The 17,423-nt window shown below is 56.0% G+C and overlaps 1 protein-coding gene across 1 annotated transcript in view; it reads left to right on the top strand.

Moving 5' to 3' along the window:
* Nucleotides 1–1,609, top strand: part of FXYD6 (FXYD domain containing ion transport regulator 6) — a 40,048-nt gene extending 38,439 nt beyond the window's left edge. The window contains exons 13-15 of the mRNA XM_067566988.1: nucleotides 406–442; nucleotides 587–617; nucleotides 1,368–1,609. Of these exons, the coding sequence (XP_067423089.1) occupies nucleotides 406–442; nucleotides 587–611 (62 nt within the window). The 3' untranslated portion in view covers nucleotides 612–617; nucleotides 1,368–1,609. The remainder of the gene's footprint in view (nucleotides 1–405; nucleotides 443–586; nucleotides 618–1,367) is intronic.
* Nucleotides 1,610–17,423: the final 15,814 nt, after the last annotated feature.

Genomic DNA, 17,423 nt, shown 5'->3' with positions numbered 1-17,423 from the left:
AGGTTCTGACCCCATCCCATCCCCCATGCAGGAGGGCTTGCTGGCCCCACAGCTCCGGGGATTCCAAGCCGGACTCCGGTGCACCTGGGCAGCCGGGGCTGTGCCTAGAGATCCCACTGCTGGGGGGCTGGCTCTGACCAGCAGCACCTTGCACCTCTAGTCCCTGTGCGGCGGCTGCAGGGCCCACGCTGGGCTGAGCAGCTCTTCGCCCACAGACACAGCAGGGTTATTACACCACAGAGAAGAGGAGCAGCGGCAGGTGGGGAGGAGCCCTGAGAAGAATGAGGGCGAGTGCCAGCACAAGAGCACCGGGAGGGGAGGCAGGGGGCACTGGCTGCAGAGGGGCACGGGCTCTGTGCATCAGCCATGGCGAATGAGGCCTCAGACTCTGTCCCTGGTTTCCAGGTCGGCGGTTCCGCTGCGGCGCAAAGAAGAGGAGGAGGTCAGTGTCGTCTTCAGTCACCCGCTCAGCCGGCACTTGGGCTAACGGGCTGGGGACGTTCACGGCATTTCACTTTCCCCTTGGCTGCTTGGCTTGTGCTGATGCTACTTTCTCCTTCCCTCTCTTTTCTTTCTGTCTCCTTAGACAAGTGGACGAGGAGGAGCTGTAGCTGCAGGTAGGTGTAATGGCGGGGGAGCCAGCGTGGATAGCAGGGCCGTACAGTGTACCAGGCTGGCGGTGATGCCTGACGCACTGCATCCTGTAAGCAGCTGCCCACCCTGCTAGGAAAGGGTTACGTGGGCTCTGCTGACTCATGGGGCAGGAAGCTCAGTATCCTGCCTGAATACAAGGGAGATGGGAGGGCTCCTCTGGGAGGCAGAGGATCTAGGGTGTGGACTGAGCAGCCTATAGAGAGGAGCCCTGGAAGCTGCCCAGCCTAGAGAGAATGTCTGAGTCTGAGCTTTATGTACTTATCGAAGTTGTAGGTAACAAAGCCAAGCCCCATGGAAGGGCTGTGTCTGGACTGTGCACGCGGCATGGGCTGTGTCTGCAGAGCGGATTGGGGGAGGTACCTGCTCCCAATGCTGCTGTTCAAGACCAAGACCGAGGCCAGGATGTGGTGTGGGGGGGAGAGGATCCAGGAGGTATAAACTGTTTGGGTCTGATCAAGGAACCAGTACTGACATTCAACCAGTGCAGCTGCAAGCTGCAAAACCTCTCAGCCAGTCCGATGGCTCAGCAGGGGGGCAGGATGGTCCAGTAGGTGTGGCCTAGCCCCTTGGGTGTGTGGGGGTGTTCACAGGGTGTGTTTGTGCAAGAGATGCTCCGCAGGCACTGGCAGCAGGGGGCGCAGCGCTGAGCTGGGCACCTGTCGGCAGGTAACCACTCCCCTGCTGAATTAACCATTTGTATGATTTCTTTCCAGTTCCAGAGCTGCCCTGACTGCCTGGAAGGAGGCTTCCTGCCCAGTGCTCCATTTGAATGGGGGCAGTTCTCTCCAGGGGCCAAGCCCCTTGCACCGGAGGCTTTAACCCTCTCACCTCTGAGCTGTCAGGAGTGCACCTGTACACACACAATTGTTAATAATTTAATAACTTTGTAAAATCAGTCAGTGCTGCTTTGTCTCAATAAAGCCCTGCCCAGCGAGGGTCAAAGCTTGTACGCAAATGGGTTTCCTTTCCTTATCACCAGCTCCTTGGGAGAAAGGTCCAGTTCACCCAGCCGAGCCGCCGTACCATCAAATCCTACAGCAGACATGCTTCACGGGGTCATGCTGCATGAACAATGTACAGACCTGGAGGAGGATGCAGGGCATGCAGATATGCTCCATGCCTGTGTGCATGTTGCATATGTGTGTGCACCGGTGCTGCATGCGTGGGTCTCTTTAATGCCTGCCTCGGGCCTGTGTTCTCTTTGTGCACGGGCTGTGTGTACCTGGGGCGTGACTTTGTGTTACAGGCAGGTGGAACACCTGGTGCTAGACATACCCAGCCTATTTCCCAGGCCGGCCGTAGGGAACATAGGGCCCTTGACGAACTTGTATTTTGGCTCCCTGGGCCCCCGCTGCCTCCGCATCCACACTCCATTGCCCCGGTTCCTGCTGCCTCTCCGCTCAGCAAGTGTGCCCGAGGGACAGCCCGACCTGAGACACAGAGACGCTTCAGGGAATAACAGACCTCGCCGAGTATTGGCAGTGGCACGCCCACAGCGCTGTCACACGGTCGGCTTTATTAGTCAGCTGGAGCACTGCGTAGGCAGCCCAGAGCCCTGCCGGTTAAAGCACAGTCCATTGCGGGTAGCCCAGAGCCCAGCCAGCCTGGCGTGAACCCCTTGGGTCATGCTGTGGCTGTGTCCCTCCATTTGGTTCCTTCCTCAGGCTCCAGGCGAGAACCCCACCTCCTTCCGGCAGCCAGCGCTGACCACCCACCGCCCCAGGCCTGTCTTCTCGAGCTGGGGCCATGCAAGGCCGGGGGGGGGAGGGGGGGACACTAGCCCTCTGGGTTGTGGGTTGCTAGGTGTCAATGTCCAGGTAAATGGGTTTGCCGTTGTCTGCTCGGATGCTCCATTGATATGGGGCCTAAGGCCCCAGCCAGCCCTTAGTCCCTGACAACTAGGCACCAGTCACAGCCTGCCCCGAGAGCAACAGTCCTTGTCCACCCACTAGGTAACAATGCAGCGCAGAGGAGAAACCGAGGCACACACAGGAGTGATAACATATTACAAACTCTTCCCAGGTCATCACAAAAGGTTACGCAGGAGGCCTCCCCCGCCCCTTCTCCTCTCGGCTGTTTTGTGGGGCACTAGGCAGGTACTTAACAATCCCATAAGAAACGGAGAAAGCACCGGAGCGTTTCCTAGCTGTGTGACGCAAGCAGTGCTGGGCACCCGGGAGGTGACAGACCGTGGGTCAATTGCCCCCCCCCATGGCCTGAAGAGCAGGGATTTGAAAGGGGATGGGGGGTGTCTGTTCTCTCAAGTGCGTGCACCAGGCACTGACCTATGGCCAGTCTGATGTGCGCTGCAGCCTCCTGGGGCCGTGCCTCTTCCATTAAAGAGTAAGTGGGGCAGGGGCTGGCCAAGAGCCCCTCTCTAGTCCAGTGGTTTGGGTATGCTGAGTCAACTCCCTTTTCAGCTCGCTGAGAGGAACTTGAAGCACCGTCTCCCTGTTCTCAAGTGAACATCCCAATGGCTGGGAGGTGCCCTGAGTGGCAGGGGCATCCCTTGGCCTCTTGTGTTCATGTTGGGCCATTTCATTTTATATTTATTGGGCCACTGGCATTACAGAACTAAAAGAAAATTGGGTGCCCCCCACCCATCTTTCTTTAGCTCTGTGGTGTGGGTGCTATCCTGACACTGACACAAGTGCTGATTCAATTCCTGCCATTTGAGCGATGAGCTGAGTATTTTCTGTTGAAGTTCTTCCTCTTTAACTACACATTAATTTGAATCGAGGGGCTTTTTTAGAGTGCATTTGCCGGGGACAACGCTGACCCCTGGATCATATCCCCCTCCGCATTACAGAGTGGGCTGTGGCCTGGGAAATGCTGAGAGACCTTGTTGCAGACCAAGAGTCGTTTTGCAGGCCCTCTTCCTTCTTTTTAGTAAGGGATTAATGCGGATTTACGCCAAAACGCAGGCCCCAGACTGCATCAGAGCCCCAGACTGCGTCCGAGCGACGATCCGGCAAGCCCGCTCACCTGTCTTCCGCCAGCGCCCAAGGCCAGGCGCTTCAAAGGCAACACACAGAGGAGGGCAATTAACAAGCGCTCCGGCCCCCGGCAGCTGCTCCCGCCGTCAGGCAGGCGGAGGCTGAGAGATGCCCGGAGCGCGGGGCTGCGTCCGAAGATCTTGGCTAAGGGCCGTTGCTGCCCCTGTTGCCGTGAACTTTCTCGTTCTCTTTTCAACCCACTTCTGGTTTTGGCCCTCGGAACATCAACTGCCAAACAGCGCCTGGGTGTTGCGGGGAAACGCACGGCCCTGTCTTCGGTTGAACGCCCTCACATCACCTCTGGGGTCTTGTGTTACGGGCAGGGGTGAATAACACGTCCTTATTCACGCTCTGCACCCCGGTCACGACGTTACCCGCCTCCTGCAGTCCCCCTTTGGCCTGGCTTTTCCCAGCTGAACGGGAAGCAGGCTCCTCCCCACCCCACGGCGGGGCTGGGGGCCCTAACCCACCAGCTAAAGGGTGCCCGGGAAGCCTTCGCCGCCTTTCCCCTCTGCTGTGCTGCGGGGCCTTTGGCAGGTGCCTAACGAGCTCGCACGAAACAAGTCTGGCGCCTGAGGGGTCCCTGGCCACCATCGCACACAGCGGGTGCTACCTCGGGGGGTGGCAGACTCTGGCTCAGCTTCCCTATCCCGCCCTCGGCGCAGGAATCGGAACAGGCCTCCGCAATCTCTCACGTGTGAGCCCCGGTCCCTGACGGCGGCGAATAGTCTGAGGCGGGCTGCTCTTCGCAGCGGTCGGAGGCCGTGCCTCCGTCATTAAACAGCCATCGGCGAGGGCGACGCCCGAGAATCCCTCTGCAGTCCAGTGGTTTGGGTATTTACCCAATACGTGGGTGATGCGGGTTCAACTCCTTCCTCAGCTTGTTTCCTGAGAAAGGACCTGAACAGCCATCTCCCAGCTCTCCAGTAAATATCCACTCCTTGGAGTGAGAGGTGTTCTCGTGGGGCCTGGTGGGCCCCTTGACCTTTTTGGCTGAAGCTGTGCCACTTTCATTACCTACTCCTCGGGCCGAGGGCAGAAGCGGACAGCCCAGGGTAGGCTGGCGGCTTGGGTGTCTGCCTGGCATGTGGGTGGCAGGGGTTCGAGCCTCCTTCTTGCCGAGAAGGGATTGGAGCCTTGATCTCTTGCCTCTCAAGTGAACAGCCTAAGTGCCGGGCTAGGCTGTACCCATGTGCATGGGCTCCCTTGTTCTTTTCGCTCCAAGCTGCTCCGCTTGCAGTATGTTGCCATTGGGCTGCAGGCTGACACTGTCAAGCCAGGCCTTAAAAATCTCTCAGGATGGAGATTCCACCCCCTCGCCAGGTAACCCAGTCCAGGGCTTCACCACCCTCCTAGTGAAATAGTTTTTCCTAATGTCCAACCTAGACCTCCCCCACTGCAACTTGAGACCGTTGCTCCTTGTTCTGTCACCTGCCATCACTGAGAACAGCCTAGCTCCATCCTCCCTGGAGCCCCCTTTCAGGCAGTTGGAGGCTGCTAGCCCCCTCCCTGTGCGTGAACGCACTCTGGTGTTTTGCAGCTGACCTTCCATTTTGAAGCCAAGTGACCCGCCTTTCTGATGCAGATGGGAAACGCCCCATTTTTCAAGAAACCAAAACTCCACTATGGACCCTCTCTCTAGGCTCCCCTGGGTCCCATGCTGCTGGTGCATGCTCTGCTGCCTCCCGCCCTCAGCGGCCTGGTGGGGTGCCCGGGAACACAGTGCCTCCTGCCCTCTTGGTCATGGGGAGGGAAACCAGGCAAGGGCATTGTCTGTGCAGCCCAGCAAAGCAAGAGGGCTCCAGAAACCCGGCAGGAGTGGGGGCAGGAACGCCTGTCCTGGCTCACTTGTGATCCGTGGTATGAGCAGTCTGTCCTCCTCCCAGAATGCACGGCTCAGAGGGCTATGTCTAAGGGACCACAGGAAAGCCTCATGAAGCTGGGCCCCCAGGGCCATGGGGAAGTGGGATATATTTAACAAGGGTTAATGTGCGGGCAGGGAAGGCACCCTCCCAGCTGGAGAGTCAGGGATCCTTAGAGACAGAGAATCTGGAAAGCTGTTCTCATGGCCCGTGCAATCTGATATTCAGTGAGGCAAAGAAGGTTACAGCAGAAGCTCAAAGACATGAGCAGCGCGGGAACGGAGGTTGTTCGTAACGCTGAACAAAACGACATGGGGCAGTCCCCTGCAGTCCGTGTCTTCCAGCTGAGGCGGGGAGAGAGCTCTGGACAGGTGAGCCCTGCCCGGTTTGCGAGCCGCTCCCTGCCCTATTCCCTTTGGGCTGAACTGGGGGGGCCCTGCCCTGCCCTGCCCTGCACCTTTGGTGCTACAAGCCCCAGCCCTCAGCTGCCTGGGCTCGCCCTGCTCAGTGCACTGCTTGCCGGGCTCCAGAGGCGGCACGTGGCAGGGGGTTGGTGCCAGCCCGCTGCCAGTGCCCTCCCTCCCCTGCCCCTTGCACTCCCAGAGGTGCTGGCAGGATCCAGGAGTGCAGCCAGGGGCAAAGCTCGGGCCGCATCCATGCGCAGGCTGTGGCCCTTTAAAACACAGCGTGAGCCTCAGACTCTGGCTCCCACACCAGCTCCAGGCCAGATTTTGGCTGCAGCAGGAGCAGCTCAGTAGCAACCTGTGGCAGGCCCAGTGGAGCAGGGCAGGTGAACCAGCACCCTTGGCTTACAGCAAACAGTGCAGACCCCAGGCTGCTTCTGTTTGGCATGCCGACCTTTTAAGTATAGTGCTGTATTTGCTTTCTTCCCCCCCCCCCCGATTGCTTACTGGTGGTTCGACATGGCCTCGGGCTGAGGGGTCAGTTCCCAGCTGGGCTGTTCCTGTCTCTGAGGTTCCTCTGTGCTGCTTACATGGTGTGGGTTTGGCTGGACACATGGGGGCATCTGCTGGCCGGCTGGTGTAATCCCAGCTCTGGGTGACCTGGGAATTCCCACGCTCGGCTCAGAAGGCCACCTTCCCAGGGGTGCTGAGCAGTCAACCGCAGGTGGAGCTGGGGCGCTCAGCGTCCCTGACAACCAGGTGCAGGGCGTGAACAGTGCACCGCGTTTCCGAAGCCTTGTATGTAGAATTAATTATTAACCAATGATCTCATTAGTGTTTTAGTGCTTCTGTTGAGAGGGGTCTGAGTAAGGATTTGTCAGCATTTCCAGTAAAACCCCCGGCAGGAAGAAACTGAACCAAACCGACAATTAATGCAGAGGCATTTGAGATCCTCCGGTGGGCAGCTGGGCTGCACGGGGCCCTGCACTCCCGAGGGGCATCACAGAAACGCCCGGAGTAATGCTGGGACACCGCCACAGCTCGAGGTGAGGCCAAGGACACAGGAATACCACAGCAGGCGGGCGTGCCTCACGGCTGGAAGGAGCAGCAGGGCAACAAGGGAGGGCTGAGACCCTGGGTGTGCAGTGGGGCTGTGAGAAGGAGAGATTCTGGGTCCATCTCTGGTCGCAGCTCCTCCATGTGTGAACGTGTGGCTGGGCTCCCCAGCAACACAGCCAGGCATGGGATAAAGGCCTGGGTAAACACGCATGTGCCATTACTGCCACCTTGTGTCCAACTCGACTGCATTGATAGGTTCCGGCTGTGGCACTATTATTATGTTAAACCTGTTTCTCAGGGGACGCTGTCAGGGTGACGTTGTTCCAGTATTTCCCAGCAAAGTGATCTTTGCACTAGAGAACTCAAGATCACTAGAAATATTGTTATGCTTTCTGTTTTAAATCCCAGTGAAAGATGGGTTTTGTTTGGATTCAGACATTTCCTCTGGAGGGTTTGAAACCCAAACATTGCAGCCTGTTGCTAAAACATGAGAGTCCTAAATGAAAGCAGACTGTCGACAAAAGTGAAACAGATTTACCTGCTTAATTTTTGCTCTAAATTCAGCTCAGATAATGAGAATAAAACAGGATTTATGGTGAAAAGAAAATTGGATGTTCAAAGTCTTTTCAGTTTTAATAATCTGAGGTGCTTATTAACGACACCGATGCAGAGATATTGTCTCTTCAATAAAAACTCTGTATAAATGTCCATCGCACCAACAGCAATCAATCAGCATTCTCGGAGGGTGGGAATGAAGTGCCCGGCTTTAATGTCATTAAGGGCCAGGCAGATGCAACTGTGCTGTAACTCACCGTCTCAGGGTAGATTTAAAGAACTGATCTGCTATGATATTTTCCAGGGCCTTTTAGGCATTGACTTGTATTTTTGGCAGTCATATCGCTTATACAAACAGCAGTAGGACGAGCTGCTGTGTAATGCTTAGCTCGGTACAGTTGTGAGGTCACATTATGTGTTCTCTCAGGGATGCCTATCACACATTTATCTTTGAAACATCGCCCCATCTGAGTCTGTTTGAGTTTCACTTCACAGTGTCCAGGTATTTGCTTCATTGCTTCAGATTACCCGAGTGTGAGCGAGCGGGCAATGAGAACTATGGGTTCTTCCATCACACATCAGGAATACAGGGACAAGAGGATAAATAGACCCTCTTGATCCCGGCAAACTTAGTGTCGGGCTGCACAAACGTGGCCTGCTTGAAGCGTCGCGACTAGCAAGGGAGCTGCTGCAGAGACGCCAGTCTTTCCCACCCAGTGTAATAGGAGCTGCCCTGCTTTCCCATCTCCCTTCAGGCCCTGCTTCCCCACTGAGATGGCCGGTGTGGGGCACAAGAGGACTGCTGCTTTCTCAAGTACCCATGTGCTCGGCACTGCAGCACGGCTACACGCATTCCTCTTCCCACGGTGACAGGGCTTGGATCCAGGCCATCTGCAGTCCGACAGGTCTCTGTCCTGTCTGAAATCCTCTCCATCAACGCTGGCTCCCGAAATGTCCATGCTCTGTCTGGAGAGGAGCAGTTGTGTAGGTGTGTGTATGTTTGGAGGGCAGAGGGGATGTCACTTTTTGTGAGGGCACTTTGTTAATTCCGATTACATGAACACTGCTCCTCACGCTCTGATCTGCGAGAAACCTTCCGATTTATTTCTCCATTTCCAAGTCTTGAGAAAGGATGAAAGAAACAAACGCTGGGGTGAAGCTGAGGTGACATTTTTCTCTCTGGTCCAACCCAGCACTGACTTTGTGTTAAAAGTCCAGCCTTTCTTAGACCCACAGAAGTGCAGGGCTGGACGGGACCTCGAGAGGTCTTCTAGTCCATCCCCTGCACTCATGGCAGGCTTAAGTGTTACCTAGACCATCCCTGACCGGTGTTTGTCCAAAAACCTTCAGTGAGGCAGATTCCACAGCCCCCCCAGGCAATTATTCCAGTGTGTAACTACCCTGACGGACAGGAAGTTTTTCCTAATGTCCAACTGAAACCGCCCCAGCTGCAGTTTAAACCCCTTGCTTCTTGTCCTGTCCTCCGAGGTTAACGAGAACAATTTATCTCCCTCCTCCTTGTAACAACCTTTTAGGGGATTGGTTTTACATGGGCGGTAATCCCTTTGGCTGTGGCTTGGTGAGCCAGGAATACGGGGGGCAGGTTTCGTCTATAACACATGCCAGGCCTCAGGCACCTGCTGGTTTTCGACAGGGATTTTTTTGGCATGTGACATCCATCCAGTGACCCAGTTAGATCACAGCATCGTGGGAGAATTGAGTCAATGACCTGCTAATTAAGAAATCTCTGCAAGGGCTGTGGCATGCCACTCTAGGAGCACCTGAGTAAATAATGGAGCGGACTGGCTAATACGCTGTATGCAGAATGGACGGGCTAGCGCGGTCATTAGTCCATTTCTCCAGTGGTCTAGTTCAGGGGGTCTCAAACCATTTTTGCTGGGACCCCCTTTGAAAATATTTCAGGCTGTGACGAGCCCCCCAGGCCATGCCACCCTTACTTCTGCGCTGCTGCTGGGGACGGCGCTGCCTTCACACCACCCGGTCAGCAGCGCTGCTTTCCGGCCACCCAGCTCTGAAGGGCTCTGGCTGTCAGCCTGGCATGAGGCTGAGAATGAGGGGGGCTTTGACAGCAGCCATCAACTACCTGAAAGGGGGTTCTAGGGAGGATGGAGCTAGGCTGTTCTCAGTGGTGGCAGATGACAGAACAAGGAGCAACGGTCTCAAGTTACAGTGGGGGAGGTCTAGGTTGGACATTAGGAAAAAGTTTTTCACTAGGAGGGTGGTGAAGCACTGGAATGGGTTACCTAGGGAGGTGGGGGAATCTCCATCCTGAGAGGTTTTTAAGGCCTGGCTTGACAAAGCCCTGGCTGGGATGATTTAGCTGGGGTTGGTCCTGCTTTGAGCAGGAGGTTGGACTAGACACCTCCTGAGGTCCCTTCCAACCCTCATCTTCTATGATTCTATGAGATGCAAAGTCAAGCTGAGGCCCTCTCTATTGGCCATCCTGGGGCTCCTGCAATCACTCCAGCCAGGGAGCTCTGAGAGGGAGGTGAAGCCAGGGGAAGCTTCAAGGTGTGTTTGGCACGTGATGGGAGAGACCTCTTATCTCTCACTCATTTTAACACCCCCTCGAGCATGCACCCCCCGCCCCCAGTCTGACTGCTCAGTCATTCGTGGGGGTGCAGGGAGCTGAGAGCTCCTGTCTGGCTTAAACCACTCGGGCAAAGGCAGAGAAGAAGTCAGCACACTCCAGGAGGGGAAACGTTACCACGTCCCCCAAACGCATCCTGCGCTCAGGGCGCTTGACATTCCTCCTGAGACGGTATCAGGCCTGGCGGTCAAACGGAGGAGGATCCGGCTGGAGAAGGGCCTGAGCTAAAAAATGTAGAGCAGGGAGGAGATTTCAAATAAACGAAAGTTTGAGGCCTGAATTAACACCCGATCCCAGAGAGATGGGGTGTGCAGTAATATCTATTATTGGACCAACTTCTTTGGGTGAGAAAAACAAGCTTTCCAGCTACACAGAGCTCTTCCTCGGGCCTGGGGAAGGAACTCAGAGTGTCACAGCTAAATCTGAGGAGGAACACATGGTTTAGCATAAGTAAACCCATGGCTGAAGGGACCATTCAAGCTGAAGTGGCTCGTTAACCGCAGATCCTGATACTGCACTCCGGAGGGGGGATAATCCGGGCCATGTTCGGTGAGATCCCCTGGCCCTTTCCCAGACAGGAGATTGTTGTGGACCCTTGTTCACCTCTCCCTCACTGAACAATTTGCATTTAGGACCACAGGAAACGGCAGGGGTGTGAAATGGACCCTGCGTCACAGGCTGGCTGCAAATCCACCCTGATGCCCAAGCGGCCTCCCCGGGGACCCCCCGCTATTTCAGCACATGCAGGTACAGCCCGTGCCCGTCTGCTAATGGTGTGCATGGGGGGGGGTGCCTAGGGGAGGGGGTGACTGCCGGCAGGGGGGAGAGGAGGGTGGAGCTGGGTGAGAGACCGCCGGGGGAGGGTACTGGTGCAGGGACCACAGTGCAGTGACTGCGATCAGACCTTACGTCAAGCACGCTAATTTTTCCTATGCCTCCCCAGGAGCGCACCACCCTGAGCCCCTTGTGTCCTGGCAGGGCAGCACAGTAGCCTCCAGGGGCCGCGCTGCGGGCGGTGCCTTGTTTCCATCAGCCTTGGGCTCCCTGCCAGCTCCTGGTGCGTGAGCACCGTCCCTCGGGCTCATTAATGGGGAGGGTCACACAGATGGGAACGTCCCAGTCCCCAAGTCCCCCGTGGCTTGAAGTGAACAGCTTAACAGGCACAAACAGCCATGTCTGGATTTCCTAAGCAGGGGATCTCTGTCTGGGCAGCAGATGGCATTAATAGCATTATTCTGCACTGCGTGCATACAGGCGCACACACACATATGCACCCAGCCCAGCAGCCTCTGAGACAACGCCACGGAAAGGGGGCAAGGGCTCTTCGTGGGCCTCCTGCCAGGCAGGGCTCGGGGGGCAGACCCAGCTGCCGGCACCTGAAGGCTGCGACCTGGAATCTACTGGTGAGCAGATGCCTGGGGGCAGAGGTTAAACTCCCAGGCAAGCTATTATTAGAGTTAAACTGGGAGAAACCTAACTAAGCCCTTCAAGACGGGCCACGGGAATCCTGCCCTGAGCTACAAAGGCGAGGGGCCAGGGAATGCAGACCTCCCTGGGCAGGAGGAGTACACTGGCTGCCAGCACCTAGCAGACCCAGCCCCATGCAGGATTGCATGGGCCCCCAGGCAGGCTTATGCTGCCTTCTGCATCCCACCTGCCCACCTATAACCCCGGGCCACCTCTCCTGGCCTCTGCTCCCTGATCCACGGGCTCAGACACCAACTGACCCCCCAGTCTGGTGGTAATGTCAAGGCTTCCGGGCTGGGCGCACTCCTCCATGGCTTTCGGCGTGAGGTGCCAAACCTGCGAAGACCTCACACAGATCGGACCACTGCAGCCACAGCCCAGCATGCCTGAGGCTGTGATTAACAAGGGTAACCCCACTTCGGAGAGCGACGGACAAACGAGCGCTCTCTCCATCCAACCACGGTGTGTATCTACCTGTGTATTTCACCTGCGCTCCCCACTGGACGGGGGTGTAGAGGGACAGCGTGGTTCACCCACAGGCGTTAATTGTTTGCTTTCATTAGGCTGTAAAAGTGCCTAGCCCCCCGTGGGCGGGTCTGCAGCGCAAGGGCTACTGCTGATTGATTTCTTACTGTTAAACCAGGCGCAAGAGACAGGTCTCTGCTGCAGCGCTCCAATGAAGCCACTAGCAACTGGTCAATTTCTATCACTTCCCTCCCTGCTCCTGTAAATTAAAAGCAGCTTTCTTTTAACTTGAGTAAAATAAATCACCCTGCTGAACTGAGCAGAGAATGCGAGCGACTCGGGGGGGTTGTTAAGGCTTAGAACGCCGTGGCTGGGCTCTCGGTCTGCAGCCACTTCTCACAGAGGCTAACACGGTCCTACAGAGAGGTGATCCTTTCCCATTACAGGCCACAGGCCTCTTCCTCCCAGCTGCCTGCTCTAGCCCTGCCCATGCTGGGTTAAGAGAGCAGGACAGGACCGCAGTGCACCAGCTGCTCCCACAGCCCCATGCTACATGCTGAGCGCTCCGGCACAGCCCCAGCTCCGCGCAGCACAGATCAGGTCCCTTGCATGCCGCCTGGGTTGTGACATGGGCACATGAATGTCGCTGCTGTGCTGCATAACAAAGCGGCTGCCCTAATTATCCATAAATAAATAAATGATCACGGCTGCTGTCGGGGCGCTGACAAGGAGCACTCCAGTGCTTCCAGCACCAGGAGCCGACAAGGTTTATTTATTCCTGGCCCCGGGGGGGCGCAGTGGAGAACTCCCCTGTCTCTGGCATGACAGCATCTCCCACAGGCTGGGCTTGCTCCTGTCTGGTGCCTGTAGCTCCAGAACTTGCCCAGCGGCTCCAGTCTGTTTGCAGATATCAGGGACAGCTGTTCTGAAGCCACAGGTCAGAACTCAGAGCCTGGCCAAAGAGAGCAGGAATTGAGTCCATGTCCCCAGCTGGGCCATCCCCAAACAGGTGTAGAGTAGGCATAGCTGGCTCCTTTGCCAGCCATCCTGCAGCCCTTGGCCTAGGGAGTGTGTTGGGGCAAGGTGAGGAAAGGGTGTGGCCAGAGTACACTATGCCCCAGTGATCCCCATCGGGCCGATGGCCTCTTGGGAGCCATTTCCAGCTGTCAGAGCCTAGAGCAACCCTTAGGCTGCTCTAAACTCCTTTGTGGCAGAGAGTCTGTGCTCAGGGGTGCAGCTCACAAACCTACCTGTGGGCTTGCCGTTCCCCTCCCCCATGTGGGTGCCACATCCCTGCAATCTCCCAGGGTGGGCTTACTACCTGTGCAATGTGATCACTTTCAGACGGATCACCTCCTGGGAGGAGCTGAGCCCACGGGCAGGTGCAAACAGATGGCAGCTTTTAGCTGTGTTGTTAATAAAAGCCTTGATGAGCAACCTCGTCAATCTGCCAGGACTCTGAGGGAAAGGATAGTAAGGCCTGCCCTCCAGGGTACATACGCTGTGAGCCGCCTGCATCTCTGTCACGCACAGGGGCTGCCCTGCTCAGTCTAGACCCGCATTTCCCTACTCTCTCCACTGCTGTAAGGCACCGGCGCTGTTATTCTTTGTGCAGCGCATGTGCTGGGCGTGCCTGGTGCTTGGTGAGCATCAGACAAGACAAGGAGCCTGCCCTGATGAGCACTCAAGGCAGAGGACACAGTGTGGGAAGGGCTGGGTCAGTGGGGTTACAAGGCAGAGGGGGCAGGGCAGTGATTTCTGATTCCGTACATGTAAAGTACGGAGCACTGGAGCTGCAGTGGGGGCTGGGGGTGCAGCACAGATGGAGTTGGGCCTACACTTCTGGCTGCTGTATCATTTTACAATGAACTTTTCATCAATCGCACGGTTATCAGGGCAACATCTGGAGGGGAACCAGCTCCTTCTATCAGAGCCACGGCTCGTGGGCCAATGCTGGAGGGTTTTCCCTGGGCCTGGAGAAACATCCTACATGGAAACAAGAGGAGCACCAGGAATAGCAAGGGGAAAAGGCACAGATGCCCGTGAGATCCAGCAGGAACTTGAGAAAGGGGAGCAGAGAGAGAGACGGCAGAGGGAGAGAGAAAAAGAAAAGAGCCAGAGAAACGGAGGAGAGATTCCGCGGGGGAATCTGAGAAAAACGAAGTGAAAGAAAGTCGGGAAAGGAGAGGGCGAGAATGGAGAGATGCGGGAGCTAGCGGTGTAAGACCCTACGAAATGGTGAGCGAGAGCTTTGCCGGGCATTCTCCTCCACTCCCCTACTTTAGAGTCCTCCCTTGCTAGCAGTCCTCTGGAGCACCTCTGCCACGCCCAGGATCCTGCTGGCGCTCAAGCACATCCATGAGATGAAGCAATTGGGGATATAATCTTGACTAAACAGCCGAGCCTTTGAGAGCTGGAAGCCTCTAAAGCCCCTTGGTTAGTACTAGGCCAATGATACACACAGGTCAATTTTCAGTTGTATTTTAACCTTGGGGGCAGAGGAAACTCTTTTCTATACTGAGCAATCCCCTGGGATTTCTCTCGCACTCCCCTGAGCCATTAATCTTCTCAATCTAAATCTGCCCTGTGACATAGGAGATTGGGTAAATAATACTACTTGGATAACTGGAGTATCTCCCTCTTCTGTGAGGATCTTAAAGGAGCCTCTCTCCTCCTGCAACCATTGACTCCACTGATCCATCCCAGAGACTCCACAGGGGCTGCACCAGGGATGCATTTGGCCCAGGAGGTTCGCAGGGAAACGTAAACACAAAATGTCTTCCGATTAGTTAAAGCCGCAGAGCAATAAATGGTGACGAATGTAGCGCAAGAGAACCACTTGACAACGCAAAGGAGCCACGGCCACACTGGTGAGGAGCCAGGCGCACGCTTCATTCTCCCGTTGTCCGGCTCCCTGAAAGGCTCCCCATCAAGCAGGAACAATGGGTCTGCCAAAAGTGCAGCCCTGCCATGTAATACATTGTCCTCCTGCCCAAAGCAAGCGATAGTTCAGCCCTGATTTCCACATTACACATGCACTGAAGCTGTTATTAGTAAAAAATAACCGATTGCACCGAAGACAGACGCCTTCCCTCATGCAGCCAAGGTGTTCCCACGAAGAGCAGAGAATGCTGCAGGCCCGGGGACGTGCCTCGGAGAAAAGGCTGGAGCGCGAGCAGTGTGAACGCTGCACGGGTGACACCAGGAGCTATCGCCTGCAGGCTCAGCTATATCGCCTGCGCTGTGGAAGTGTCCCCTGGAGACTGGACGCTCATGAGCAAACACCATGTGCACTGGCTCTGGTGGAACTGCCGAGTAGCTCGTCGAGCCTCGCTCCCTCCCTCCCTCAGCCTACAGCTGCACCTCCACACAGTCCAGCCATTGTCAGAGCCAGAGTCTTCTCCTGCCTCTGCCGGCACCCGCAATCAGAACCAGATTCTCCACAGAGCTCGGGGTGGGGTTTTCAAATGTGCACAGGTGGTTCAGGAGCACGACTCCTGCTGAGAGTCCCTGGGACTTGTGTCCGAAATCACACAGGCACTTAGGAAAATCCCCCTCTTGGCCCCCATTTAGGCAGCCTGATACGTGGCCCGCTTTTAGCAATGACCCATCCTGCTTGGGTGCCTGGAGGGTGCTGAGCTCTTTGACAGCCGGGCCCCACATCTCTGGCTCATTGACTTGCCATCTAACTCCAGATCTCAGAAGCAGCTCTGTGGATTCTGGGTGTGTGTCATCATGCTCTTCCTCTCGGCTCGTGTGTATCTGTTGTCTTTGTCAAGTGTTCGGAATAAGGACTGTATGAAAAATGCTGTACCGGCTACAGCTGTATTGTGCGTTCAGGTGTACCTGGGGGTATTCTGGATGTTCTTTGCATGCTGCAAAGTGGAAAGTCCATGGCACAGGCGTGTAGATAAACATATACGTCCATCTAAGCACGGAGCGGATCCTGGATACCTGCCTGTCACCAGTACAAGATATCCCAGGAGCACCTATATCTCACCCTAGAGGAAATTGGAACTCCAAATGCAGAGCCCATCGCTAACTCTTCGGGGAAGATGTGCGGACATCCATACAGCAACGTTTTCTCCTTCGGGCACCGCTGAATCACATGCGTGATGGGAAATCTGTTTGTTGTAAGACGATGTTGTGCATAGAGAGACAAGGCAGGTGAGGTAATATCTTTTATCTTTATACACAATACCAGATATGGCCTTGCCTACCTCGCCTCGCTCATATCCTGGGACCAACACGGCTACAGCGACACAGCATCTAGTATTGTGCCTGGCCTGACCGAGTTCATCGCTTCACTGCGGTGCTGAACACTAGGGGGAGGCAAGAAACAAGCCTATTTCCTGGAAAGATTTCTCTGAGCCAGGGCCGGAGGAGCCCCAGGGAGCGTTTTGAGCTGAGGGGATGAACGGCCACAGCCTCAGAGCATCCGTCCTTCCCTCAGCGCCAGAGCCCCGTGACTAGCCCCTCTCTGAGCTGCCTGTGCTCACCACACAATGTGCCAAGGTGTCGAGTTTGTTTGAAGAGTGCGTTGCCTTGAACGCCAGAGATCCTAGGTCGTTTGCACAGTGAGCGGAAATTCCAGGCCGGGTCTCCACCTCTCCCCTGAAGAGACCCAGCAAAGCACTTGACCAGCTGTAGGGGGGGTTCACTTTACCCACTACTGAAATGCAGCCATTTCTGGGCTGGAACACGGCAGGCGGGGCTCATTTAGGCTCCGGGTGGGTGGAACGCTGCACCTCGACTGAGCCCCGCTGCGGTCTGTGTATCTTAGGCACTCTGCTGGCCCCTGTCGCTCCAGTATCTGTCTCACAAGCTGTAACGTGTTCACCCTCACAGCGCAGTGCTATGACGGGAAATAAGGCCTCGATTGGCACAGGCACTTAGGAGCCAAGCTCCCGAGGATTGCAGATTAGCCACTAGCGTGCCTAGCTAGAAGTTGGCTCTTTAAATCGGGCAGAGTCCCTGCACTCCTGCCATGGCCATTTTGGGACAAGCTACTGCAGGGCGCATGTCCCTCGTCCCCTGCTGGTCAGTGCTCGGACTTGCCCCTGGTTTTTGTTGGTACTGTGGCTAGGGCAGACTGGCATGTCCTGCACACAGCACTGTGGACCGGAAAGGACTCTCCCTAAGGGGAAAAGTGTCCTCACCCCACTGTGCCGATGGGAAGGGGAGACGCAGAGGAGCTGAGACTATTGCGGGGTCCCACAGCAAGTTGAGCTGGGTCTAGACTCACAGCCCAGGGCTCTCTGTGTTGCATCATCTCTGAATGCCTCCGACTTATCTCCCCATGCCCTGAATAAAACAACATGGGCTCTGCCGCACATCTAGGAGGGTGCCA

This window comes from Emydura macquarii, unplaced genomic scaffold (genome assembly GCF_026122565.2).
Source record: "Emydura macquarii macquarii isolate MOO-44397 ecotype Brisbane River unplaced genomic scaffold, CSIRO-AGI_Emac_v2 contig_312, whole genome shotgun sequence".
Taxonomy (NCBI): domain Eukaryota; kingdom Metazoa; phylum Chordata; order Testudines; family Chelidae; genus Emydura; species Emydura macquarii.
The sequence above is the reverse complement of the archived record's forward strand: the minus strand, read 5'-3'. Positions and strand labels throughout refer to the sequence as shown.